General features: G+C 50.7%; 1 protein-coding gene across 2 annotated transcripts; it reads left to right on the forward strand.

Annotated features, from left to right (window-relative positions):
- On the forward strand, positions 1 to 26,487 carry HAO2 (hydroxyacid oxidase 2). 2 transcript variants are annotated; one of them, XM_037500010.2, is made up of 8 exons: positions 1 to 156; positions 11,583 to 11,721; positions 13,480 to 13,631; positions 15,204 to 15,487; positions 17,243 to 17,455; positions 18,897 to 19,055; positions 19,280 to 19,349; positions 23,262 to 26,487. In XM_037500010.2, the coding sequence occupies exons 1-8, from the start codon at positions 144 to 146 to the stop codon at positions 23,315 to 23,317; spliced, it is 1,086 nt and encodes a 361-aa protein (XP_037355907.1). In that variant the 5' UTR covers positions 1 to 143; the 3' UTR covers positions 23,318 to 26,487. The 2 variants fall into 2 exon arrangements, with proteins under 2 accessions (XP_037355907.1, XP_037355908.1); XM_037500011.2 differs by having other exon boundaries at positions 17,246 to 17,455.
- The last annotated feature ends 1,300 nt before the right edge of the window (positions 26,488 to 27,787 follow it).

Raw genomic sequence — 27,787 nt, forward strand, 5'->3', positions numbered from 1 at the left:
TGCATTAAAAGATTAACTTCTAGCCTTGAACCACTTCTGCACTCATGGGGCTGGGGTAGTGGCCTCCTGTTTCCCACCACATCCAGCAACGAACCACTCTTGAGCAGCTGTCTCTAGACACCTCTCGCCCTGAGAACTGGACGATGCTAAAATCAGGTTGGTTTTGGGGTGTCCTCTGCGTGCTTTGGAATGGGGGAAGGAGATGAAGTGGCAGGTGGGACAAGAACAGAGGATGCACACTGTGTGAGGCTTCATACGTGTTTCCCGTGAATTCACAGGGTGTTCGGCTCTGAAAAAATTGGGCCAGGCAAAGATAGGACATTCAGGAAACCAGGGTAGGAAGGCTTGGCTTAGACACGACAGATAGAATTTATCAAGTCTTAGTAGCTCACAGTGGAATATTTTTCGGATGTCTTTCCAAGGCAAAATGAGTCAAAAATGTGTCTCCTTAAAAAGGTTCTAGAAATGCTAAAAGGGAAGTCCTGCCCTTGGAGATACCTATTATACTTTGGTCATAGTTTTCTGGCCACAGGCAGAGGAAAAAAATAATATGGCCACTTTCTGGAAAACAAAGAAATGAATGTTTCTCGAACAATTGCACTGGTGTAGTTTCTTCGGTGGGTAAGCTTGTTTGGAATTTGATGTCGGTTCCTGCCAGCAAGGTCTTCCAAGGATTATGGCTGAGTCAAGTTGAGTCTTAGAGCACCTGTCCAGACACAGTGGTCCAGTCCAGGTGATACTGGTATAAAGGTAGACACAGGTCAGTGGTCAGAACAGGGCGTCTGCACAAAGGACCAAAGGAGAAGTGACTTTTTGAGATCTGATCTTCTACCTCCTAACCAGAAGTAGAACTCCCAAAGCCTTTGCCTTTATCACTATACTGTGTCTTACAGGACCTTCACATTCACCAGATCTCAGTGAGGCAGGCAGGCGTATCCTTCCTTGCAGACAGATGAGAACTGGAACTTGTCCAGATGGAACGGAGAGCATCACGGTCCTCCCACTCTCTGTCACTGTGAGCATCAGATGAACCATGTGTTAGGGTGTTTTATAGGCGAAGGTCAATTCAAATGCATCAGGTTATTATTTTTGGCCGATGAAATAGCAACGTTTTCTTACTGCTGATGGGGTGACAATCGTGTTAAGCTGCCTGTCCATGGTGTCTGGATGCCCCGCTCACTCTCTACACCACACTTGGCTGAACCCATTTGCTTATTTTCGTGATGCTTAAGAGTCGATGAGACTCAGCATATTTCCAGATATGTGACACTGGCAGAGTACTTGAACCTTTCCGAATCTCGAGTTTCTCATCTGGAAAATGGGGTTAATAATATTTGTGTTTGGGCCTCCCCGGTGGCGCAGCAGGTTGAGCACAGCGCTGTGAAGCTGTCCACAGCCTCTGCAGCATGGGCTCTATTCCCAGCCGGCCAGGGAGAGTCCCACATGGCGCAGCAGACCTCTCCTGTCTCACCCACTGCCTGTTCTGTTCCCCACTCTGTCTCTGGTGATTCCTCTCACCCTCCCGCACCTCTGGCCTGTACCCCAGCTCTTGTATAAAAAAAATAATAATATTTGTGTTTGGGGATCACTATAAAGATTGACTCATGAAAGCCTATAACACAACTTACACAATGCATGATTCATCAGGAAATACTTCATCAGTGGTTGTAACTTTAATGTCATTAATATTATTATTAAGAAGCCATCATATGGTCCCAAGACTCCATGTATAATCAAATTATTCGCTGCTCAACAGAATAAGATAACCCTAAGCTCTCAAGCACCATAAGAACACTTGGATCCTCATCTTCCCCATTACCCTACACCATCCCACACCCCAAAGACAGCACACAGTTCATGCCACAAAACTCTACTTGGAAGTCATTTCTCTGGAATTCAGAGCGTATGTTCCCACAGGTGTAATGCTATCAAAATAGCAGTTGACAGAAAATACCCATTTAATTCACAAAATTGCAGAAAACTGGTGTGTTTGCAAGTCAAAGGAGTATGGAGGAATGTTCTTATATTGGTAGCCACTAATCAAAGCTTAAAATTAAGAAAACTAGGTCACAAATAGGTTCTTTTATTTCTCATAAATGCTGATGAGGAAACACGGGCTTACTTAGAAGGAGAGAGCGCCTTGGAAACAAGAGATCTGAGGCATCTGTGAGGACACTTAAAAGGCTTTGGGGGATCTTGACTGGCTTAGCATGGCTGCTAAATTTTGACGTTTTTGCTGTTGACACAAGAGACTCCACATCACTGATCTCACTCACCTCCACCGAGCAAGCCCCGGGGAAAGATGGAGAGCCAAGGGAAAGGAAGAAGGGTAAGAAAGATATTTTTGAAATCAGCCAATAGCTTGGAGACATTAGGAAGGAGGAAGAGGCACCCAAGTGTAGCAAGATGAACGGCCGGTCCGGCCCCAGGGGACCCTGGAGGGGAGAAGCCATGAGCTCTGGTAGATGGACGCGGGCCAGGATCACGCGCCCCCGCTGCATCCACTGGGGGGTGCGCCGGGGCAGAACAGCCCCTGAGAGGTGGGTGTGCGATGCGGACAGCCAGGAGGCTGTGGGCGCCCCGCTATTAGCTATTAGGAAATAAGCCGCGCCGGCGGGCAGGTCCCTGTTACTACCTGGCCATGGCGCCCGTGCTGAGCTGGGGTGTCGGGATGAGCTCGTCTCCCGTGGCTTCCTGAGCAGGGAGGCGCCGAATGCGTGTGTCTGAAGGGCTCCGCGCACCTGTCACCTCTGGTGGTTTCCAATCTGTCGGACTGGCTGGCCTGGCTGGGGTGGGTCTTGGCTCCCGCCACAGAAAGTTAATCCAGGTCCTTCATGTGTGTCCCTTCCCGGTGATGAGGGGGGACGCTCGTTTGCCCTCGCGTGCCAGTAGCTATTGTGGAGTCCAGGAAGACCTTCAGGGACCTCCTCTGCTATGGATTCCCCAAGGTCTGCGTGGATGCAGACCCGGGTGCCTCGCACCTGCCTGGGCAGACCATGGCAGGCAGGGAAGCCAACCCTCTCCCGCCTTTGGGGCTGCACCCCAGCCTCCAGGAGGAAAAACAGTCAGAAGCCCAGATCTGCCACAGCCAAGGGCCCCCCGGCTTCCCAAAGTCAAAGTCGCACATGAAGGAAAGAACCCACAGTGGGGTAGGGGTGCAATACACACATCTCAATGGGATGCTGGTTCAGAGAAAAAGCCATAAAGCTGGTTTCGGGCCAACGGGGAGAGCTGGTTTGCAGACGAGAGGGTCGGTTAGTACAGAAGAATGGTCTCTGCTTAGGTGTGCCCACAGGGCTCCAAGAAATGGGCCCAGCGGGACTTTCTGCAAAGGGCCATGTGCTGGGCACCGCCCAAGCACCCCAAGAGCAGATTCACCCAGAGGACGTGTGGCTGTGATTAGGATAAGAGGATCTAGAGCAAGAGCAGCAGGGATAAGGCGGTGGGTGAGTCTGCGCCTTTGGGGGCCTCTTGCAGGACAGGAGGTATCAGCGTGAAGACTTCGGGGTGTCATCCACCAGGGAGCCCAGGAAGGTCAGTGCTCAGGGGTTTTTATTGGGGGCTGATTATGTGGGTGCCATCTGCTCGGCAGGTACCCAAACTCCAGGCCCCAGGTGCTCACTGCCTTCTCTACCGTGAAAGGTTGCAGAACCCAAAGCTGGGAAATAGTTTAAAAACTGGCTGTAAAACCAGGGTCAGTTCTTTCTCCAGCAATTTCAGCACCGTATGCTGCCGGGAGCCCCAGCCATGGTGACACAGTGCTCGGGACAAGCTTCTGCCAGCGGGGGCTCACATTTCTGCAGTGGCATCAGGTGATAAAATAACAGATCAGTGCACTTGGGAGGGCGGTGGGAGAGCCGCAAGCAGAGAGAGGAAGACAAGCAAGCCCCTTTGAAGAGACCTACAGTGAATTTCAGACATGAAAATTACCAAAACCACGCAATGAAATGTGTCACAGATGCTTTTTAAATCTACAGTACAGAATACACAGCATTTAGATGCTGATAATGAAGGAAAGATTTGTAGCATATTCAGGGTCTCTGAAAAAGAAATATGCTTGTCCCAAAGGCACAAGCATATTTGGGGGTTGTTTTCAGGGTCTGCTGTGCGGCCAGCAAGAACCCAACAGCACCTTCAATACTAAAATGACCAGCTTCCAAAGTGTCAAGAGAGTGTGACGCTGGCATCGTCTCAAAGGCACCTATTGGTTATAATGGGAGAAAAGCAACTTTACAGTGAAGGCTCCTGGCACACAGTTCACCCAGAGGTCAGTGCCACCGACGATCAGACAGGCCGCTATGTGCTCAGAAAGTGTCCTTGGGGCTTGGGACTCTACCCACAGCACAGAACTTCAAACAAATCGTGAGGAATCATCAGACAAGCCCAATGAGACTCCTTCCCCGGTGAGCAATACTCGTTCAAAGTGTCCGGGTTGTGAAAGACAAAGATCACTGCGCTGGCCCAGAGGGCACTAAGGAGACAGGACAAGGCCAAGACGTGGGCTCCGTCAGGACCAGAAAGAGGACTTGAGTGACTGTGGCGTAATGATGGAGGGAGACATCTGTTTCTCCCGGCCGGTGTGGGCATCCTGGCCCCCAGTCAGAACAGTCTCCCACATGGTCAGCAGCCCAGCCAGCCCTGAAGGCTGCCCTGGTGGGGGCCTGCTCAGCCACCCCCGCGTTCTTCACACTGCAGTTTCCTTTTGGGGTTCTTGCGGCCCTGATGGTTGTCCCGGCCCTGCCACCCCCCCCCCCTCACCCGAAGGCCAGCAAAGCTAATCTCCAGAATGCAGATTTCAAAATGAAGTAAAGTTCAAGGCCTTGGGGTGGCCTCCAGGGTTCTACCTCATTGCTCTTGATTCTAGATATTTTGCCTTTCCTTCCCAAGAGAAACAGACATCAAGGAGTGCCGGGGACCAGCCTCCGGCAAAATGTTGCGTCAGGGGTTCCTGAAAGGATGCGATAAAGGGGATGAGGAGACACTGACACTTGGTGAGGTGCTAGTATCTTCTGCCGAGAGACTCAGCAGGTCTTTATTTATTCATTATTAGTAATAAAAAAATACATTATCATTGTAAGGCAGAAACAATTAGTGTTTTTTGTTCCCATGGACTACTGGCTCCTATGGGTCCCAGCTAGCCGGTAGCCTTCAAGGTTAATAGATAAAAAACCAGACCTAACACTAAAACTTATTATTTCAGCTAGACAATTACCTAAGACAGTGGAGAGCCGCCAGTGCATCCCTATCAGCTAAAGCCTCAGCATCAAAAGACATGGCCTTCAGCGGGAGGCCAGCAACTGCTCAGCTATCAGAACTTGGGAAATTCCTTAAATCAAATAGCTTCATAAAAACTTTCCCAAGAAACTTCAAGAGAAAACAAAAAAGAAGGACCTACTATAATTGTTGCATTGCAATGCTTGTCTGGCATGCTCAGTAAGTTGTCTCCCATTGTCAGGTGGGCCAAATTGTTTAATAATTAATTTCTAACAGATAATTTTCCATGCCGTTTATTTGCAGTGTGCTGATGCATATCATGTTGTGCCTAATGTACTTTTTGGGAAATTTTTCTCCTTTTATGACCAAGAACAAAAAGTGAAGGAATGTTAGATCTTCAGCCCCACGGTATGAGGCACAAGGAATCTTGTGTGGCACAAGGAATCAGTGTGAGGCCCTTTGAGCTTCGCTGCTTGCCAGTGTCTTATCTGGCTGGGGCATCAAGGCCTCCTGCAAAGGAGGGAGAGATAAATATCAGCATTCTTCAGGGACCTTGGATAGAGAAAACAATAATTATGGGTAAGATGTATGGTAGCATATTCAATGGCAGCGCTTGTGCTAACATTTTCAACTCTCCCTAGACCTCAGACCAAGAGTTTAATACTCGTTCACTCATTTGGTGCTTTTGAAAACCCTGTGAGGTTGGTTATAAGTTTTATCCCCACTGAGAGGCAGAGAGAGATTCAGCAGTTAGTTCTAAGTCATGCAGCGGGTACAGGGAAAGGCTGGATCCACACTCAAGAGCATGGTCTCCATCTGTCTGCACCCAGATCCACAGCAACAGCCACTTTGACTTCAGAAAGCAGCATGAGAAACCAAATGTACAGACAATGGCCAGACCATATGCACATGGCAAGAGAATTCTGACCCATGGTCTTTGCAGCTTCCATCCAGAAGCCAAGCCCTAGCCTCTGTGGATTCAAACCAGAGTCAGGACTTGGCCAGGACTGCCAGTTTCCCTAAACCTGCCCCTTCCCTTCTAACTCAGGACCCCAGAGAAGGCAAGTATGTTCCTGCAGTCAGTCTCCCAGAGGCCCAGCTTGTAACACACCCACCCACAACCTGTCAAGGTCTCCCCCCCAACCCTGGGGTTTCCCCTGTCCACTCTACACTGCCCCCTCCCCACTGCCTGAGCTTCTGCCAAACCCAAGTTGGTAGTGCCAGTGTCCTTGCTATATAGCCTGCTGCGAAAAAACAGCCTTTGCTTGTAGAAGGAAAGAGAGAGAGAGAAAGAGAGAGAGAAAGAAAATCTGATATAGAGTGAACTCAAAGACACGAAGCCTATCGTGTTCCAAAGGAGGTGCACTCAGAGCAGCTGGCAGGCTCACACGGAGAGAGTCCATGGCCTGGCCCTCCCGAAGCTGGCTGCCTGTCCACCTGCCACAAACACAGTCCCCAGGGCAAGCAGGGGTGTCTGCTGATCCCAAGAGTTGACTAAGCAGACCAGGTTGGGAGTGGAGGAGGTCGAACTATGAAGCCCCACGTGAGAAGTTCCTAGAAATCTGAGGTCTGCGCTGAGACGCTGATTCTCCAATAAGAACAAATCCCGGGTGACTGTGCCAGGTAACCCAGAAGGCTCTGCAAGAGGGACGTGTGACATCGGGGAGCACTGGCTGCCAGGAGACCAGCTCCCCATAGACGCAGCTCCCCTCCATCCCTTCAAGGCCTCTTTGGGCTCCATCAAGAACGCCTTCTGATGGTGTTTGAATCCCCCCGGGCAGGCTCTGTGGTCACTACGGCTTGGGGAGGTGTGGCGATGGCTTGCTAATGACCCAGCCAGGTCACCACATCCCTGATATAAATGAGCCTTCCCTCAGAACCTCAAAAACTTTGACCCATGATAAACGATGTTCCTAGAATCAATCAAAGACACTGCAGAGGGGGCTCTGGAGCCTCCCTTGTCCTGCTGCTCATGGCAGAACTCACAGGCCAAGAGGGGGTTAGTGACCAAGAAGGAAAATAGTGGTGGAGGGGTGCGGGCTGAAGAGGGAAGTCGGCTATTACACCAGACAGAATGAGACCCGCAGTGGCCACGCGGCCCGGGAGAAACCCTGAGTCCTTGGTCACAGAGAATGTGGGCGCAGGGAAGAGGCCAGAGCTGATCCTGGACCGAGAGAAATCAGAGCTCTGACAGGACGCGAGTCCGCCATCCCACACTGACCCCCCAGGTCAGCCCTCCCCTGCACTCAGCCCTGGGCCTCTCAGGCCCCTTTGCTGCTGGGGACACTGGTCTGCGGCGACTCTGAGAGCTGACCTGTTGCTGGGAACCCTGTCCTTCACCCTGACCTCTCCTCCCAGACTCCCGGGGGCTCAGCCCTCTGCCTCGGGTGGGTGCTCGCTCTGGCCCTGACACCGCCCTCTGCACGTGGCCCCTTGAGGTGCCCCAGCTCTGCCCCCTCCTCCTCCACGACAGCCCACCACCAGGGCTTTGGCTGCCGCAGCTCCCCCAAAGCCGCCGCGATGGCCAGGCCCCCCTGAGGCTGTGTCCCCGCACACAGCAACCCAAGCGCTTTCGGCCCTACTTGAACTGTGTAATCTCTCAAGCAAGGCCCCAGTGTGTAACCTTGGTGTTATCTCTGCCCCTGCATTGGGAAACTTGGCACAGGGTCTTGAAGGACACCCCCGGGGGCATCTGGAGGGGAGGTAGAGAGGCGGCGTTTGGTCTCCCTGGGGATACACAAATTGCCAGTGATTTCCAGCCAGAGATTTCCAACAGAACCCCTGGGGGCCAGGGGCTATATGACGAGCAGATCTGATGACCCAGAATTTTCAAAGAGACCATCATGAATCACATGAGCCATGAAACCTTTGAAGAAAGACATTATCTTGCCAAGTTGAGTTAGAGCAAATGGCAATACTGAGAGCAAAGTCGGTTTTGCAATGCCTGCCAGCTCCAGGCCCTGCCCTCCCCTCCCTCAGTTGGGAAAACAATTCAAACTTGTGCCATTAGCAAAGGGTCCCACTGAACGCCCTTGCACGTCGATCTCAGCCTCCTTGACTGCGTGCTTGAGTAGGAGAAACGCAGGCAGATGAGAAATGAGTTAAGGACGCTAGAGCTCTTGGTCTGCGTGCAGGAAACCTTTATTCTTCTCCCTCCTTTTCCCTCCACTTGGGCAGCTGGAGAGGAGAGGAAAGAAATACTGGGCTGGAGCTCAAATAAAATGGGAAACCAGAAAACAGTGAGATAGGATGATCTTTAATTTCTCGTGGCTATATGTCCGGTATGGATCAAACTGAACTACATAAAAACATACAGGGTTGCCTCTCCCCCAAATTTAGAGGACACTGAGCAACTCTGTTTGCTCTTCAACTGTAAGCATTGTATTGGGTCGCTAATAAAAATATTGGACAAAGCATTAAGCTCTACACGTGCTATGAAAAGAAAGAAAGACACCATAATTATATTTTCAACCTACAATATTCTTTTTTTTAGGATTTTTATTTTTATTTATTTATGCATACAAGAACTGGGGTGTAGGCCAGAGGTGCAGGGGTGAAAGGATTCACCAGAGATAGAGCGGGGAACAGAACAGGCAGACTGACTGAAATCCCCTGCTGAGGGGAGCAGAGGGCGAGACAGGAGAGGTCTGCTGCACCATGTGAGTAGCTCCCTGGCCGGGGATCAAACTCGTGCTGCAGTAGCTGGCGATAGCTAGATAGCGCTGAGACTTAACCCCTTGTGCCACAAAGGAGGCCCCAATGTACAATATTCTTTTAAGTACAACATAACAATTTATATGAACCAACTATTTAGTTTTGTACCTTGAGACCAAAGATGGAGAATGTCTGTCTTTAGAGGCCCCCAGAAGACATGATTCTGGAACCTTCCCCTGTGAAAATTTACTACCATATTTTCCACAAGTTATTTTACTCCCCAGGTCTTGTTCTCTTCAGATACAAAGTTAGGAGATGCACGCCTTCTCTGTCTACCTCACGGGAAAGTAGAGGGAAATATTAGATAGAAATGCAAAAAAAAAAAAAATAGTATTGGCGTGTACAAAGATGCAGGCTTCCTTTTTCTTTCTTTCCTAAATCAGCTTCTGGATGATACCATTCACACTACTCCAGGCAGGCAATTATGAATGAGTCTGAGCCATTTCTCTCTAATCAGACAGACGCATTGCTGAGCTCATATGCTAACAAATCTGCAGAAGAGCATTTCTGCGAGGATTTGCTGAGAATCAGGAATTGAAGCCTGGCGGGTAACTCTCACCCAACAAGGCAGCGAGATGACAGATGAGAATGTTAAATTCAAGTAATGAACGTGCCTCAGCAAGACTCAGTGCCACGTCCTATCCTGATGCTGGGTGACAGAGTGTGTTGAGGTCCTAAGTTCCCTGGTTCCCTGGGGAGACTCATAGGGCACATCGTATAGTTGAAGCTGTGATTTATTACAGCCAAAGAATGCAAAACAAAATTAGCCGAGGCAAATAGCCCGTGGGGCTGGATCTAGAGGAAACCAGGTGGAAGCTTCGTAGGGTTCTTCCGGGGGAGCACCCTCCACCAGAGTGAGATGTTGTCTACCAAGAAGCTCAGTTTATGCCCAAGGTTTTTTTGTGGGGGGCTGGTCATGTAGATGCCCCTCAGCCAAGCCCACACCGAGATCCCAGGCTCCCCGAAAGCAAGCAGATAGTCTAAACCATGTGGTCTGTAAAAAAAAAAAAAGAATGACACAGCAAGTCATTCTTATTGGGGGCTGGCGTGAACCCGACTGAAAATCAAGTTCCGAGTTCCATATCCCATTAAATTTCAACCTTGCCCTAGGCCTTTTGAGAGATAGCATTCTCCCAATGCTTCCGTGTTACGTTAAACCTTTCAAGTATACAGAGGCACAAATAAGTGATTGTAACAGAGTTGGATAAATGCAAGGATTCATTCATTCGACTCGAGTGATTGATCTCTGAAGGGCCGGGTGGGGTGAGCTAACTCAGGCACAGTTGCGGTACTTTGTCAAATTCACCTCAGCACTTCAATAGCTCCCTGTCCGCCCCTGACAAGGAGTGTTGCCTACACAACCACTGTGGCTGTGCCCCAGATTCCTCCTCCCCAACCCCCTCTACAGCCCCTGCACATCCACGCTGTCCATTTCCTGCCTGTCATATAACTTCTTTTGCGTAGCTCCTTATGCAGGTGTCAGGGCTACTCCCCTTTGACTTGACTAGAGTCAGACACGACCCCAAATGCCCTCAAGCCAGTGCCTCCTTCCTACCCCCACCGAGGCTCCCAGCACCCCACATTTCATCTGACCTCCTTGACCCCTGGCCCATCAGAGGCTGCCTCACTGGTGGTTGAAGTCCTGGTTCCTGGGGCTTATCCTTAGTCAGTGATTGAAAAGTCACCCTCAAGCCAAAGGTTAATTTTCGCCATGCTGCCGACTACCAGGGAGACACCCCAAGCCAAGAACCACAGGTTTCTCCACCTTACCTTCCAGAATCCTCTCTGCGGGAGCTCCACGCTGTGACCAGCGCCCCTCCTATTCCCATGCCCTTGCTCCAACTGCAGGGACTGAACTCCAAACCCTGTCCTCTTTCCTTTTTAGGGGTGATGGTGTCTGAGGTCCCCTACTCCAAGTTTATAGATTTCAGAGCAGGGGTGGGAAAAAGCAGAGGGACTACATGGGTGTTTTCTTGGTCTCAACACTAGGGACATGGGCAATGACCTTCTCAAGGATTTGTGACCAGCCAGCTTCCTCCTTGACATCAACCACGTTCCCAGGCAGTTCATACTTGGAGGTTTCCTGGGAACCCACAGATCACAGCATCAGCAGGGCCTCCCCTACCTCCCCACCCCCACCGCAGCACAGAGGAGTGAAACAGAAAGTACTCATGGTGAGGCTGATGGCCAGGAAAAGCCACCAAGAGATGGAGCCAGGGCCAGGTCCTAGGAAGCTGTGGCACCATGACGCAAGGACTCGAAGGGCAGGGGGCGTGGACAGATGAGCATTTTACAAAGACCCCAGGCAGCCGGCTGGGGACAAGATGGGGAGGGAGCCTCGAGGCTCAGCAAGGAAAATAAGAAATGTTCGTAATAATTGTATGGCGAGGAGGGCCCCTAGATCTGCGGAAGTGGGTGTGGAGAGAAGGGGACAGACAGGCGGGATATTCCAAAGGACAAACAGAAGGGACTTTGGGGATGAGGCTGCACGCGGCAGCCTCCCTGCCTTCTGGCTTGGGGGCTGGCGTGGTTCCAGGGAGATAAAGAGCAGATAATGAAATAAAGAACAGACAACGCTGAACCCCAACAGCTCGCCCTCACGACACCCCTGATGTAGGCTCACTGAGTTTTCTTCTTCTGTTTTGCCTTTGAAGGTCCAGAAATGCCCTTGGTGTGTGTCACAGACTTCCAGGCCCTGGCTCGGGAGCGCCTGTCAAAGTCCAGCTGGGACTACATTGAGGGAGGGGCCGGCGAAAGCATCACCAGGGATGACAACGTCACGGCCTTTAAGAAGTTTGCGCCTTTCTGTCTTTTCTTAAAAAAAGATTTATTTATACAAGAACCGGGGTACAGGCCAGATGCGCGGGAGGGTGAGAGGCTTCACCAGAGACAGAGCGGAGAACAGAACAGGCAGACTGACTGAAATACACTGCTGAGGAGAGCAGTGGGCGAGACAGGAGAGGTCTGCTGTGCCCTGTGGGACCCTCCCTGGCTGGCCGGGGTTGAACCGGTGCTGCAGAGGCTGAGGACAGCATCACAGCACTGCACTCAACTGCCTGCACCAACAGGGGAGGCCCCTTTTCTGTCTTTTCTGTTGTTGAGCTAGCTGCCTGCTCGAGAGCTCCTTGGCTTTGGAGGGCCTGCCTCCAAGGAACAGGGCATTCGACATATAGCAATGATTTTTATCACTGGGGTTTTGGGGCTGGGGGCAGGTGCTAGGAGAGGAGGGAGGGAGGATTTATCCTGGCTCCTCTGCAGAGCCAGCAGGAGCAAGTCACCCTCTCCATGTCCCAGCAACTTTGCCTCCTGGAAGAGCCCGGGGTGACCAGCCACCCGAGGCGGGGAGAAGCTGGCAAGGAGCCAAGATGTCCTAAGTTCCTAAATGCCGCCTTGAAAGAGAGAATTATGACAGGAGAGCAGGCCTCCAGGGTGGAAGAAATATGGAAACACAAGGAGTCTGAGGGGTGAAATGTGGATGCAAATTGGGTGGGAATGACCGGGGGCGGGGGTGAGGTTAGAAGGTGGGTAAACTGCATCCCACAGCCCCAGCATCCCAGGCCTGTATGGTCCTCAAGCTAAGGGTGTTTATTTTATTAATGGCTGGAGAGAATTAATAACACATAAAATGATGTGAAATTCCAGTAAGTCTGTGAAGAACATGCTCATGTTGGGTGACCTGTGTCTTGGCTGTGGCTGAGGGTGCGTTACAGTGGCAAGGCTGAAGACAGTGATGCAGATGGTTTGGTCCCCAAAGCCTAAAATACTTGCTGTCAAGGCCTTACAGAAAATGGTTGCTGACCCTGTGACAGGCGGTCAGGAGAAGACAGAGAGGCCAGATCCAAGGCAAACACTGTGTCCTGCATCGTCATACACAGTGCTGCACCCGGCACATTTTGTCTCCATAAGCCTGCTTGGAAACTTAGATCATTACTCCAATTTCACAGATTAAGTGGCCACGGCTATCTCATGCAAGTTTACACAGTCAGCTATTTCCAGAAAAGTCCTTCTGAAATTGTGCACAAGAATGATAATATTTTGTGGAAAGGTCAGAGGCCTTTAAAGTGGGTTTTAAATATTTGTTTTTTGTGAATTTCGCTCCTTTCTTGAAAAAAGGTGTTTAATCTTCAAATGAATTGGCCTCCAAAACAGACAGAAAAATCCTACATGGATTATTCTCTGGGATTTGTGCTCATGATGTGACCTTTTCTTACTTTGTGGAGACTTGGAATTTCTTGGTCCTGCTGCTTTTCCTTTCTGGTCGTTATGATGAATCAAACAAAGCAGCCAAGAGTCTGGGCAGGAGGCCCCAAGATGCAGACCGTGACCAAGCAAAGCAGGCACGTGGCCTCACGTGCACTGGGGTTCAGGGGGTGCCGCCAGAGGCATCCCAAGGAGAGGAGCCTCTCTTTGGCCTCCACCTGTGCTCCAGCCAACCGGTCCCACCAGAAGCTTCGGGGCCCAGCACCCACGTCTGGAGGCCCCTGAGCGAGGCGGCACCTCCAGGCTGGAGAGGAATCCACCAACCAAAGATCTCTTTGTTGTCTAGCACAGACTCCGCCTCCGCCCCCGGTACCTGAGAGACGTGTCGCAGGTGGACACCAGGACCACAATCCAAGGGGAGGGAGTCAGCGCCCCCATTTGCATCTCCCCCACAGGTTTCCACTGCCTTGCCTGGCCTGATGGAGAAATGAGCACCGCGAGAGGTGAGAACCAGCCCCTTCCCCTGCCCAGTCCCTGGGCGCCCTGACCAGCAGGGGGGTCCCTCAGAGGCGGGGCGGGACTGCAGGCCTTCTCTGTGGAGGCAGCTGAGGGACAGCAGTCTGGGTGGGGGAAGTGACTGTTCAACACTATGTTTGCAAAACATTTTAGCTCAAACTGAGAAAACACCCATTTTTCATAACAAAAAATGGCCAGTGCGGGAGAGGGGCTGGGTGTGAAAAGCCCTCCCAGCCGTCCTTAAGAAGAGGGTTCCTCGAATTTGCCTGCCTAGGGTTAGGGATGCCCAGGGCAGCCTGAAGGATAGAGCTCTCCTCGACCCGCCCTGCTCCACGGGCCAGCGCTGGGGCTGACTGGGGAGTCCTCATTTAGGCCAAGGGGGGAGTCATGACATTGGGGTTAAACGCGAGGTCCTGGAAGGTGTTCTTGTCCAGATGTTCCGTTTTCCTTCTCCTTGATCGGATCCGTCATCTAATTGGACAAATATATTTATTACTGGTTCTGTCTCCTTCCTCATTATCTTTCTCCATCTCCACGACAAAAAGGAGAAAACAGAACAGAAGAGAGGAGAGGGGTGGGCCTAAAAGTATCCTGTGGCTCCTCTGTATTCCTCGTTCCAGGCCAGGTCTTGGCTGGGTGTTGCCCGGGACTTAGCTGGCGTCTTTGACTCCATGGTGTAAGAAGCAGCGGATCCAGGGGTTCTAGGCTGAAGGTGACATCCATCCGGTTAGGAACCAGGTCTGGCTAGGTGGAAAGTTAAGTACCCACGTGACTATGACCACTGTCCCAGATCTTCCTGGTTGAGCGTGGTGTACTGTTGGGGGCTGGCGTGAGAAATGGGTTCTCTCCTCTTGACATCAGGAACTGAAAATAGCAACTTTGACTTGGCTGAGTCCTCCACTTGGGGTTGTGGAATGGCTGTGACTAACCGGCAGGGGAGTTCAACCAGGAACGATTGAAATAGCAAATGAGAAACACACCATGTAGCAGAACCAGTGTCAGCACCATCGTTGTCATCATCAACTGTTTGATTTCACAAGTTGAAAATGCCTCCCTCTCTGGTATTCATTTCACAGCAATGCTGGAAGAGGTATTATTAGTCTCACTTTACAGGGAATGAGACTCAGGGGCACACAGCTAACAAGTGGCACAACTGGAGTTCTTCTCACTTCAGATACACTTGCCACCACACAGTTCAGAGTTCTCCATTGGAATGACGTGTCTCTGTCCTCTTCAGTCCCTTCAGCTTCATTAACGAGTTCGCAGAAGCCTTTTCTGCCTGAGAGCTGCAACAAGCCCAAGATGGTGCTGGGGACTATTTTAATGTGGGGCACAGGGTTTGTAACCCAGGTTCTATGAAGGGGAGCCCCGTCAGCTTTAGGGCCCCCTGTCTGATCAAGTACCTTCTGTCTTTGCCCTACAGGGAAGCAGAATGAAGTCAAGTTTTATTGATTTTTCTCACAGAGCGAGCCAGCCAGAGACAACGCAGACTCCAGGGCTGCTCCCCCCAGTCCAGAGCACCCCTGCCCCCCAACCTGAGCTGTACATTTGCTTTGCAGCTGCCCAAGCAGCCGACATCTGCTACATCACCAGCACCTACGCCAGCTGTAGCCTGGAAGACATCGTCACCTCTGCTCCCAGAGGACTCCGTTGGTTCCAGCTCTACGTGCAGCCAGAGCGGGAGCTGAACAAGCGTCTGATCCAGAGGGCAGAATCCCTGGGCTTCAAAGCCCTGGTGATCACGGTAGATGTCCCCACGCTTGGCAACAGGCGGCAGGACCTTCGAAACCAGCTGGACTTGAAGTCAAATTTACTGCTGAAGGATCTTCAGTCACTTAAGGAGGTAGGAAGGATGCCGCGTCCACAGGGGAGGTGTGACAGGAGGCAATGTTCATCCCCACCCCTTCTTCTTTCTCTCCACAAGAAGTGTTGGGGACCTGCTCAGTACTGGGCACTGGAGAGGCAGCAGCTAGGAGAGCAGGTCCGGTTTTGCTGCCCAGAGCTTTCAGGTAACCAGAACAGAAAGAAACTTTCTCGCCATAAATGTTCTGGCCAAGAAATCAGAAACCCGATGAAAGGGCGAGGGAGGGCAAAGATGTTTGCATGGAATAGGACAGTAACTTAAACGAGTTCTTCTGGTGGTTTCTATTTTGTGGCACACCTAGAAAATGATCATCTTGGATGGCTCACCTGGAAAATGACCCCCTGGAGAGGGTGCTCACAGCCAATGGTACAGCCTTCGGAGTGTAGCCAGCCCAGACTCCACCCCACTGCTTTGGGAACTGAGGGGTCACGATCTTTTCCATCCACGTCACTATCTGTCCTCATCTAGAAGGCCCAGGGTGCTACAGCACACTTAATAGGGAATCTCTAAATACACAGGTCCCCATTAAAACCTTACAGTCCAATGGGACATTACGCCCCCAAGAAAGAAAGTGGTAGTGAAATTGGAATCCCTTGGCTACAAGAGAAATAGTTACACCAGCCTTTTCCACCAAAGGCAGCTGTGCCATCCAGTCCAATAACTCAACGAGTCTACTCATGGCCCCAACATGGGCCCTGCACATTTCTGGCATCCTTATCTCAGCTTGCAAACACTCATTGCGATTTATGGATATTTGATACATAGGGAGATGCAAGGGTAAATATTGGGCTCTGTCTTATTTCAGATTATTGAGGTGTCCCTTAGTTCTTATTGCCATGAGCATATCACAAACATGACATGACACTGGCCCATGAAGCCTTTTCTTTCAAAGTCACAAAACTCTTAGCTCTTTTAAAATAGGGATTGTAGGGGGCCTCCCTGGTGGCGCAAGGGCTTAAGATGCAACCTATGAATCTATCTGCAGCCTCTGCACCACGAGTTGGACTCCCAGGCAGGGAGCAACCCACATGGTGCAGCAGACCTCTCCTGCCCCACCCGCTGCTCCCCTCAGCAGTGCATTTCAGTAGGTCTGCCTGTTCTGTTCCCCACTCTGCCTCTGGTGGATCCTCCCACCCCCCACGCCTCTGGCCTGTGCCCCAGCTCTTGTATACATAAATAAATCATTCTTTAAAAAAATAAAATAGGGATTGTGTCTTAGCTGTCTTTGTGTCTCCAATCCTCCAATTACTGAGTGGGGACACGATTTTGGTTAACAAGCAAGCAATGGAAGTAGACACTTCTACACAAATTTTGTCAGAAAAGGAGGGAGGATGAGCACCGCTGGATTTTGTGTGTCCGCTCTCCAGATGCGTTTCCTGTTTGGGGTGGATCAAACAGTCTCAAAGGAGTGCAGGACTAAGTTTTTCTCTCTCTCTTTTAAAAAAGATTTATTTTTATTTATGCATGCATGCAAGAACTGGGGTGTGAGCCAGAGGTGCAGGGGGGTGAGAGGATTCACCAGAGACAGAGCGGGGAACAGAACAGGCAGACTGACTGAAATGCACTGCTAAGGGGAGCAGCAGGGAGACAGGAGAGGTCTGCTGCGCCATGTGGGTCAGCTCCCTGGATGGGGATCGAATTCATGTCACAGTGGCTGGAGATAGCGTGATAGTGCTGAGACTCTTAACCCCTTGTGCCACCAGGGAGGCCCCTAAGTTTCTCTTTTATTCCCAGCAGAGAATGTCAATGCCTAATCTCAAGATGACCCCCATCGACGCCTCCATCTGCTGGGAAGATCTGTCCTGGTTTCGGAGCTTAACGCAGCTGCCTGTCATCCTGAAAGGGATCCTGACAAAAGAGGATGCAGAGCTGGCTGTGAAACACAATGTTCATGGCATCATTGTCTCCAACCACGGAGGGAGGCAGCTTGATGAGGTCCCTGCTTCTGTGAGTAGGAGAACTTCAAAGGGCTATGTGGGTGCTGTAAGCGGGTGTGGCTATGACTGGCACTCTGCAATCTGGGCACACGCTCCTCCTTATCTGCTTTCGTTGGTATCCGTTGTGAATTCTAGGAACTTGGGCCTCCCTGGGTGGCGCGGGCGGTTGAGCGCCGTGCTATGAAGCTGTAATCAGCCTGTGCAGCGCCGGTTCGATCCTGGCCAGTCAGGGAGGGTCCCACATGGTGTCACACCTGCTGCTCCCCTCAGCAGTGTATTTCGTCAGTCTGCCTGTTCTGTTCCCCACTCTGTCTCTGGTGAATCCTCTCACCCTCCCATGCATTCTAGCCTGTACCCTGGTTCTTGTATAGATAAATAATCTTAAAAAAAAGTAATCTAGGAACTTTTATAATCATTATCAACAGCCTAGTAAGTGCCAAGCTATTAAAAAAAAAAAAAAAAGCAAACTTTACATAGTTGGGGTGTGAAACAAGAAGCTTGACTGCCCCAGTTCAAGCCAGTTCTTCAAGCCAGTTCTTTCAGAGAACCACAGTAAATGCACCCCTTACCCCCGACAGGCTTGATATGGATCGCCAGCCTCAGTTTCCCTCAGCCAATAAAAGGGAACGGTTTGAAGAGAAGGAAAGTAGTTTAATTTGTCGACAAATGAGGAGGGCGGTGGACTTGTGTCTGAAAGGCCCCGTCCTGCTCTTTGGCAGAGGGCAGGGGTGTTTATGCAAAGGGGGATAAAAGGGGAACCTGGGCAAAAGTCTGCAAAAGGGAGGGGAAGTGTCGGCAAGTCCTTTTGATGCAGGCATAGGGAGATCTTTGAGATTTCAGGAAACCAGGCCAGCGACAGGCTGCTTCTGCATTGTCCGTCAAAGACTGCGCCTCACTTTGACAGTGTTGCCAGGCTCCCACCCCACATCTCAGATAACAGGGACACACTGCTGAACTGCAGCGTGGGGGCTGAACTGTGGCCCCTCCCACAACACAGGCGCCCCAGGTGCCGCTCAGGGCCCAGCAGCCTGTTTCACCAAAAAGACTTAGCGAGGGAGGAACATCTGGCTGGGCCGTCCTGGAAACAGACGCAGGAAGAGAACGTCAAATTGTTCTTTAAAAGGAAGATGGTCAAAGTGAATGTCGTCGGTGGAAAATGTCCCTTTTGGGGGTGAAGAGGAGCCAGGCGGGTCACCCATGCTGCGGATGTGGGGTGTGAGTCAGGGGGAGCTGCACCCCTGGGCAAGACCCCAGCAGGGGCGGGAGAGGGCACCCCACGGGGCTGCTGGGGGTCAGGCCCAGCCCCCCTCGAGCACTCAAGCAGGTGGAGACACTGTGAGGCCCCAGCTTGGGCTCCCGGGTTTGGCCACGACAAGGGGCATTTCTCTGCCAGTGCCCTGAGTTTCCAAATGGAAAGCACCAGCCTCCCAGCCTCCACATCTGCTTTTCAGATCGACGCCCTGCCCGAGGTGCTGGCCGCCGTGAAGGGGAAGGTGGAGGTGTACCTGGACGGCGGGGTCCGCTCCGGCAACGACGTGCTCAAGGCCCTGGCCCTGGGGGCCAAGTGCGTCTTCATTGGGAGGCCGGTGCTGTGGGGCCTGGCCTGCAAGGTGAGCCAGCCGGCGGGGCGCCCCGGGTCACCCCTCACCCTAGCCTGCCCGCAGTCAGTCTGTGGGCCACCTCAGGCCCAGACTCTGGGCTCTGTGCTTTCCCTGGAGCAGTGCAGGGATCCCCCCAACCCCCACTTTCCTTTACCCCAGCATCACCCCGCCACCAGCCAGCCCCGCCGTCCACACCCCTTCATGGCTTTGTTGCCCCCTCTGTCTCGGGACAGGGTGAACACGGCGTTAAGGAGGTTTTGAATATTCTGAAAGACGAATTCCGCACGTCCATGGCGCTGACGGGTAAGTCATAAAAATTCTTTCCCTGATTTTGAGCAAGAGCAGCCTCTGCAGAGCAGGGCGGGGTCCCCTCCAGGGTCCCCTTCCCCCTCACACACCACCCCCGCTGTCTGGCAGGGAAGGGGAGAAACCACCCAGAAACTCCACGCAAACTCAGAGTGCGAGGCTCCGCTTTGCATTTGAGAAGTAGATGCAACTTCACAGGTGGCCCCACTCTACGTCCATCCACCCTCATCACACCGGGCTTGGGGGGGTCTTTAAGTAATAACCATGGACTGGGAAGGAATTAGGTAGAAATGACGTTTCAGAGGCCGCGTAGGAGCCGGCCAGGTAAGTTCAAACAGCACGACGGTAGCCGGTCTCTCAAAGTGGCCTGCAGTGGATTTCGTCAAGGGGGAAGTTATCATAAAGTGGTGCCCATCAGAACATAGCCAGGACTCCGGGGTACCTGATAAATAATGGCTCTCAGGACATTTGCACTTTGGTTTACCCGATTGGCACAGTGACTGCCAGGTGGGTGCTGTAGGCATTGGGTGCCCCAGAGCCAGGGGCGCTGATGTCCTCAGTGCCTGGGGCACTCTCATAGGGAAGGACTGTCCCACCAAGTACCCGTGGCCAGCAGCCCCCTGGCCACCGAGCTTGCTGTCAGCGGTCATGGAGGGCAACGCGACAGGACAGCAAGGTGAGCCCCAATAAGACGTCTACCCCCTCTCCGATTCTAAAATCTGGTGCAAGCAGACGCCTTCTCCAGAAGGGAGGAAATAATGAATCGTGGCCGCTGTCACGTCACCAACTTGCCTGCACAGAGGCCATGAGCCCTGCCCAGGTGCCAGTGCCCCCAAGTGCCCTCTGGGCCGGGCATGAGGCAAGGCAGCCAGGTCTTCCCAAGTCTGCTTTTGGGCTGATGTTCACAAAGCATCTTGGCCCCAGGGTCCAAGCCACCGTTGTGCCCTCTGGGGTGAAAACCCAAGCTTCGTGGCTTGAGTGGCATCAGGTATCTGAGCACAGCCCCGCGACTCCAGCCTCTTTCCACGGAGCAGAGTCATAGGGAGAGCGGGGACAGGTCAAGGCCTCGGGCACCCGGCGGCCAGCTGCAGCCAGTCACACCGCAGGGCTGAGAACGCGAGCCGAGGAATGGCCCGCTGTCCCCGGAGGGTGGCAAGAGGGTGGGGCGCAGGTGGGCAGAGGCACCGCACCAGCCTCTGCTGCTCCTGGGGAGGCGAGAGGAGAGACTCTGGGCTTCTGGGCTGACTTCCCCTGGCCCCAGAGTTATCCTCTCCCACAGCGCGCAAGGACACTGAACTTCTTAAACCAGAAGACATTGAGGGGGAGTCAGAGCCCTTTCATTCCACCAAACGTTTCCCTTAACAGTCTCTGGGGTGGGAGGGGTGTCTGGAAGTGCTTATCCCCAGAGGGAAGGGGGAGAGGCCGCTGTCCCGAGAGGCGAAGGGCGTGGGGGAAAGAAAGAAAAGGAGCTGGACCCTGGGACGGCTCATTCTCCGCCTCCTAATTGTTCTCAGTGAGAATGTTCTGTTTTAAAGAGAGAGTGGGGCTTCCCCGGTGGCGCAGCAGGTTCAGTACCGTGCTCTGAAGCTGCCCGCAGCCTCCATGGCACCGGTTCGATTCCCAGCCAGCCAGGGAGATACCCACATGGCACGGCAGACCTCTCCTGTCTCGCCCGCTGCTCCCCTCAGCAGTGTACCTCGGTCTGTCTGCCTGTTCTGTTTCTGGTGGATTCTCTCACCCTCCCACGCCTCTGGCCTGTACCCCAGCTCTTGTATAAATAAATAAATCTTTAAAAAAATAATAAATAAAGAGAGCGCAAAAACAGCCAAGCGGGGACAGAGAAGAGGATGTGGGAAATGGAAGTGTGGGAGCCCAGGAGAAGGGCTCCGTCAGCACCTCTGTGAGTTTCCCCCCTGGAGGAGTGCCCCTGGCAGAGGAGAGCCCAGGTGGGGGCCGTGCTCTTGGCAGGACTCACTAACATACAAAATCACCCCCCTTCCCTGCACACGGCATGTATCGATAAGTCACCTAACACAGACCGGAGCCCTGGAGGTTAGGCCTCGGCCTGCCTGCCTTCTGTTCCCCAGATAGGTGGCATTTTCCCCTTTTGACCCTGTGACATCACAGCCCTGGTAGAAGGACCCTATTTGTGCCATTGCTGCAAATAAGTTTAAAAGTTAAGTTTTTGTAACTGTGAGGCCAGCAGCCAAAATTACTTATCTGGGAGAGTTAAGATTATGGTTTATCTTGCAAACTACTATGTCACTTGGAATGACATTAATGACACCCACACGAGCTTGCACAGACCTCCCCAAGGCCTCTTGCATCCTCTCGGGGGTTCCTGCTGGGAATTACCCACTTCACACTGCATCCAACAGAACAGCTGAGTATAAATATCCCCCTCACTTGCAGTAATGAGAAAGTAGCAATAAATTATAAGCACGCTTAGTTTGGGCTATATAATTATTACAGAGCTGTGTCATGTAATTATGCTTTTTATGTAATTATTCTCTGTCGAGTTTTTACTGAGCCTCCCCCAAGTGCAAAGTGATGTTCTTGGTGCTGGCTGGGACCCAGAAATCAGGCTGCTGAGAGCTCGCACTGGCAAATAGCAAAGGCACCCAAACATCATCAGACTCAAGTGAACAGAAGCCTCATACTGTCCAAGATGGAGCCACAAGCCACTGAAGCAGCTGTCGAGACATTTTTTACAGTTTAAACGAAACGCAGGGGGTCTGCCTGGGTCGAAGCCCCTCTATCCTCTCCCCTGGAGAAGTCCACAGTCCTCTAGATCGCTGCCAGTTCTGGGGTGCCGTGTCCCTGATTCTGCTGAAGGAGTCCAGTTGGCTTCTGCTTCCCTTGCTCTTACCAGCAACCCTTTCCTGCTTCCATTGTTGGGAAAAACCCCTCTTGTTGACGACATTTTTGTGAGTGATGCAACTTGCTTGTGTTGTGTTTTGGGAGGCGAAGGTGCTCAGGGCACAGAGCCCCAGCTAAATGGTGTGATCCTATTCGAGTCTTCCTATACCGTCTCACCACCAGGAATTCTCCGCAGAGCCCCCAGTCCTCTAGCCCAAACCATCTCACTAGATGCTCCCTCTCACTTTTCTCTTTTGACTTCTTAGCTGCACTAATTCTCCTCAATCTTGTGTCTAAGCTCAGCTACAGACCTAATTTTGGCATTTTAATTAAGATCCTCCACTAGGGCCTCCCTGGGGGCGCAAGGGGTTAAGACGCAACCTATGAAGCTGTCCGCAGCTTCTGCAGCACGGAGTTTGATCCCCTGGCTAGCCAGGGAGCTACCCACATGGCGCAGCAGACCTCTCCTGTCTCCCTGCTGCTCCCCTCAGCAGTGGATTTCAGTAGATCTGCCTGTTCTGTTCCCTGCTCTGTCTCTGGTGAATCCTCTCACTGACCCCCCACACCTCTGGCCTGTGCCCCAGCTCTTGCATGCATAAAATAAGATAAATCTTTAAAAAAAAAAAATCCTCCACTAAGACAAAAAAGGGTGTTGTTTTCTAGAATTTCCCCCTAGAACGCAGTTGCTGAGTGAAGTTGCTGTCCTCCCTGACGGCAACTGTACATCCTTAAACCATTTGAGGACTGAGATCAAGATCAAGATCAAGTGTATTCGGAGCACAAACAAACTGATATAATACGTGAAAATCACAACTTTAGCATTTTACCATGCTCTCCTGACATGACTGTGTTACAGGAAGGCAGAGGCACAGACCCCCTGGATAACTCCTGTGCAATCCCAATGCTAGTATCCACCCCCACATGTAATATTCCCTCAGACTGAGCACAAGCATTGAATCAGGCTTGTTTTCATGGGGTCACCCCCTACCTATCACAGGGATGTTGCTGGTGTTTTGGAGAAATAAGCTCTTTGCTGTGTTGTTCTTTTAGGCTGCAGGACTATCGCTGAGATCAACCAGGACCTGATCCAATTCTCCAGGTTGTGAGCACAAGAGTGGAGACGGCACTGCGAGGTTGCCCAGAGGAGGAAGACGTCTCGTGGCCTGGCTTGATGCCATCCCACCTGTGTCCCATCGTCCCTGCCTCAGCCCCGCACCCTCCATCCTTAAGCTTCCAGCCCCAAGGTCCTCATCTTGCTCAAATGCACACACATTTCTTTATCTCTCTGCCTTTTCTGTGCTGTTCTCCTGCAAGAAATCCTCCACTGAATGAAAATATCTTACAAGGGCCAATCAGGAATGACTGAAGCAGATAGTGGCTTACATTTTACACATTTTTTCCATCTCTACAAAACAACTATGGAGATATGCACTCTGGACAGAAGAGCTATGTGGGTAAAATATTCCCCGACAAAAATCATGCTGCTGTCTATAGATGATGGGAAATAATAAGGCCAGGAACATGGGCTTTGGTGCCACACAGACGGGTTTGACAGCCGGGATGGCTGCCGTGCACTGTGCAGCTAGGGAAAGTTTCAGTCTCCGTTTCTGTGACTTCCTCTATTAAATGGAGATTTTGCCACTTAGCCTGCTAGGTTGGGAGAAAGACTTCGTGAGATAATGCACGTGAGGTTCAGAGAACAATGCTTAGCCCTAGTAAAGGCTTAAAAAAAAGTACCCTTTGTTGTTATTGTTTGGGAAAGTCTTTCTCTTCTTCAAGGCCTTTTTCTGGTGTCACCTGTTCTTCCCCCAGCTACGTGCTCAGCACTTCCTGGGGTGCTTTGCACATTGCATGGTTACAGCCCTTATTATAGTGTGTTCTATTTATTTATTTACATAGCTCTCTCCATAGTAGACTGTAAGCTGTATACTTGGTACTGAGCTTGGCACGTAGCAGCCTCTCAGTGAACACCTGTGGGATGGATGGATGGACCAACTAAAATAAATGGATGAATGGACAGATGCAAAAAATAAACAGATGCCTTACCAGGATAAAAACTTTCCAGTTCCCTGACTAACTCAGATTTCTAGAGTTGGGGCACCCAACTGATTAAGATCTTACATTTGAAAACGTCAGGAAGTTTGAGGATGAAATTCAGTGTCCTCAATATAAATAGCCTCGGAGATGTCTCCCCTGTGTTCGCTCCTGCTCCTGTACATTCTCTATACAACAGCCACAGAGCTTTCTAAAATCATAAACAAATGCTGTATCTCCCCTGCTTAAGGTGTTTCTGTGCCTTCCCATTCTATTTTGGATAAATTCTATACGGATCACCATCTCTCCAGGGCATTGCATTATCTAATTCTGGATCCGTCCAGCCCATTGCTTCAACACTCACCCCTTTAATCACTGTGTCCCAGCCATATTGCCTCCTTCCCATTCCTTAAACAAGCACAACTTTTTCTTGCCTCTGGGCTCCCAGATATACTGTTCCCTTGACATAGGATAAAATGTCCTCCCCCCAACTTCTTCCCATGCGTGGCTCTTGGCATTTTTAGTAGAGCTTACATTCCACCTCCCCAGTGAGGTAAGATTGTCCTCGAATTAACCCTGCTTAACAAATCACCCTGACCCAATCCCCAGTGCCTGTTCCAGTGAACTTACAGGTTTATTTTTCATCTGCACCTGCATGGAGAATTTGATCAAGCTTGCCGGTATCTTATCAAAGCCTAGTGACATCTGGAAGACCTTGAGTAAATACAGATTAGACGCATTCATCCAAAAATGCAAAGCCAGATCAAGCAGGCTCAGAGGGAAAACAACGACTTAGGCCAAAATGAAGCTGAGTGGGTCACTCGTATCGTAAGCCAGCAGGCAAGACAAGCCTTGGCTGGACACTTTTCAGCAAGAGCCAAAGCCATGGTATAGGACCCAAGAAACTCATCACAGCTGAGGCCTCAGATCATCCAAAGGATGACCACCTTCCTTCTGGAAGTGCCTTCTTCACTTGACTTTCCTCCTGGTTTTCTTCCTGCCCCACACACCACTGCCACTCGGTCCCCTTAGCTGACACCTCTGGCTCTGCTCAGCCCCTAATGCTGTTCTGTTTGCCCAGGATTCAGTCCTGGGACTTTTTCTTTTATCCATGAAAGCTCTCCCCCTACAGTATTTCATCTAGTCCTGAGACTTTCAAAATTGATGTATGCTTCTGTGTCCCAAGTTTACCTTTCAGGACTATGGTTCAAGGAGCACAAGCAGCTCAAAGTGATAGTAACAAGCTAGCCAAGGAAGAATTGCCCTTATCCCAGGCTGAGGGCCTGTGCTGTGGAGGGCTCCCCATGAGCCAGTGACGTCACTCCCCTAAGAAGGAAGAGCCCCAAGTACGCCAGGTCCTGGGCAACTGACATCCCCACCCGGCTCCTATGAAGCCAGCAGCCGGGGTCTTCCACTGACAGCTTCTTTCGTGGGCTCACAGGATGTAAGAAATAGAATCAAGGAGGCTCGTGTCCCCAGAAGGTGGGCCAGTGCTGGCCTAACCCCCGATCAGCGCCAACGGGAGAGCAGAACATCTTGCCTTCTATTCCTTTGCCAAACCTTAGCCTTTTTTGAGTTGTCCCAAAAGAGCCAATTATTAACCCACATGCCTTAAAGCAGCCAGCCACCGCCTTGTTAAGTCCAATATGCTGCCAAGAATATGCCTTATTAGTAACCCTCAGCTTTCTTGGTTGCTTTTTAAACAAAATTATATATGTCTGGGAGAAAAAATAGCAAACTTGAACACCAAAGTTTCACATTGGTTCTAGTTTCATTGCCACCACTTAGTAGGTATTTAGTTTAGAGGCTTTCTGTCTGCTCTTTCTGGAAGCCTTGGCAGAGCTTAGTTGTGACTGTTGGGAATGATTGCTACATTTTTCGATGTTTTGAGTAGATTTGTACCACTGACCCACCACTCCATATGAAAAACTATTTAACTCTTTTATTATCTTGTGAAAAGCACAGCTTGTTTTTTTTTTTCACCTTGTATTTATCAAGTATGATGGAAAACAATAGATTACAGCCTTTTTTTATATTTAATTGATTGCCATTATTATCCAACAGAATAGTGAGTGTACATTGTTCTTACAGCAAGACAGCCCTTTCGTAACACCACTTGGTTATTTTATTGTGAGTGAGTTACAAAAAGATCTTAAGAAATTGCATGTAATATTTCTTTTTTTAAAAAAAGATTTATCTATCTATGCATACCAGAACTGGGGTACAGGCCAGAGGTGCGGGGGGTGAGAGGATTCACCAGAGACAGAGTGGGAAACAGAATAGGCGGACTGACCGAAGCACAATGCTGAGGGGAGCAGTGGGCAGGGTGAGTCAGACGAGTTCTGCTGCACCATGTGGGTTGCTCCCTTTATTGGCTGTGTCTTAACCCCTTGCGCCACCAAGGAGGCCCAGAAATTGCATGTAATATTTCATAATTTTTTCTTTGTTTACATATATTTTGAATGATTGCATACTTTCTTTACAGATACCTGATATCTGATACTGTGAAAGTAATTTGAGAAACATTTTATAGGTTTATTTTAGCCTATACAAAGGTTGGAGCTCATCCAACTTTAAAAAGTAACCACATATTTTGCAATCACTTAAATGGGACATTTTTTAAATCCCAGCTTTATAAATTTGCAAAGAAAAATGTTTATTGTTTGCTTTTTTTTAAAAGATGTATTTATTTATGCATACCAGAGCTGGGGTGAAGGCCAGAGATGGTGGGGGGGTGAGAGGATTCACCAGAGACAGAGTGGGAAACAGAACAGGTAGATTGACTGAAATACATGGCTGAGGGGAGCAGTGGGCAGACAGGAGAGGTCTGCTGTGCCATGTGGGTTTCTCCTGCCAGGGATCGAACTCATGCTTCAGTGGCTGCTGATAGCTTCATAATGTTGACGCTTAATCCCTCCCACCACGAGAGGCCCCTGTTTGCTTTTTTTCACCAGTCCTACTGTGACATACTCTAAATATAAAGATATGTAGCAATAAAGTGTGTGTGTGGGGGGAGATCACCGTGCCTTTGGAAAAATCTAGAACTTGCCTTAAATCTTCCTCAGATAAATCAGTACTTTGTCATTACTGCTTGAGAGAATTTGAGTGTGGAATGGGTCCCACGACACAAGAAGAGAATATCTTGACCATGTTTATGTACCTGTAGATACAAAGAGAAGAGGCTGTTACCAGATTCTGGAGCCTAGAGATTTCCCAGAAATAGAAATAATGGAGATTCACCTGCAGGCATTGAGCAAGGCTGCAGTAAAGCTTGTGCAGCTCAGTCTCAGGGAGGCAACATGGGGGCAAGGCCTGTCTGTGACTGGAACAGTCACCTGAAAAGGGACGCTCCATGCTCCCGGCCCCACCTGTTTACTGAAGGGGGCTGAGTGACTTGAGAGGAAGCTGAAAAGAACGTGGAACAAAAGACCAAGGAGGAAACTTGGAGGACCTGGAGGAAGCATGTGAAGCAGAGACATGTGAAGAAGAAGCCACGCTTGCTTCTCGGCCTGGGACTAGCATCAGAGATTGGGGGACATGGA

Source organism: Talpa occidentalis, unplaced genomic scaffold, assembly GCF_014898055.3.
Source record: "Talpa occidentalis isolate TD23 unplaced genomic scaffold, MPIMG_talOcc4v2.1 talOcc4.9, whole genome shotgun sequence".
NCBI classification, from domain to species: domain Eukaryota; kingdom Metazoa; phylum Chordata; class Mammalia; order Eulipotyphla; family Talpidae; genus Talpa; species Talpa occidentalis.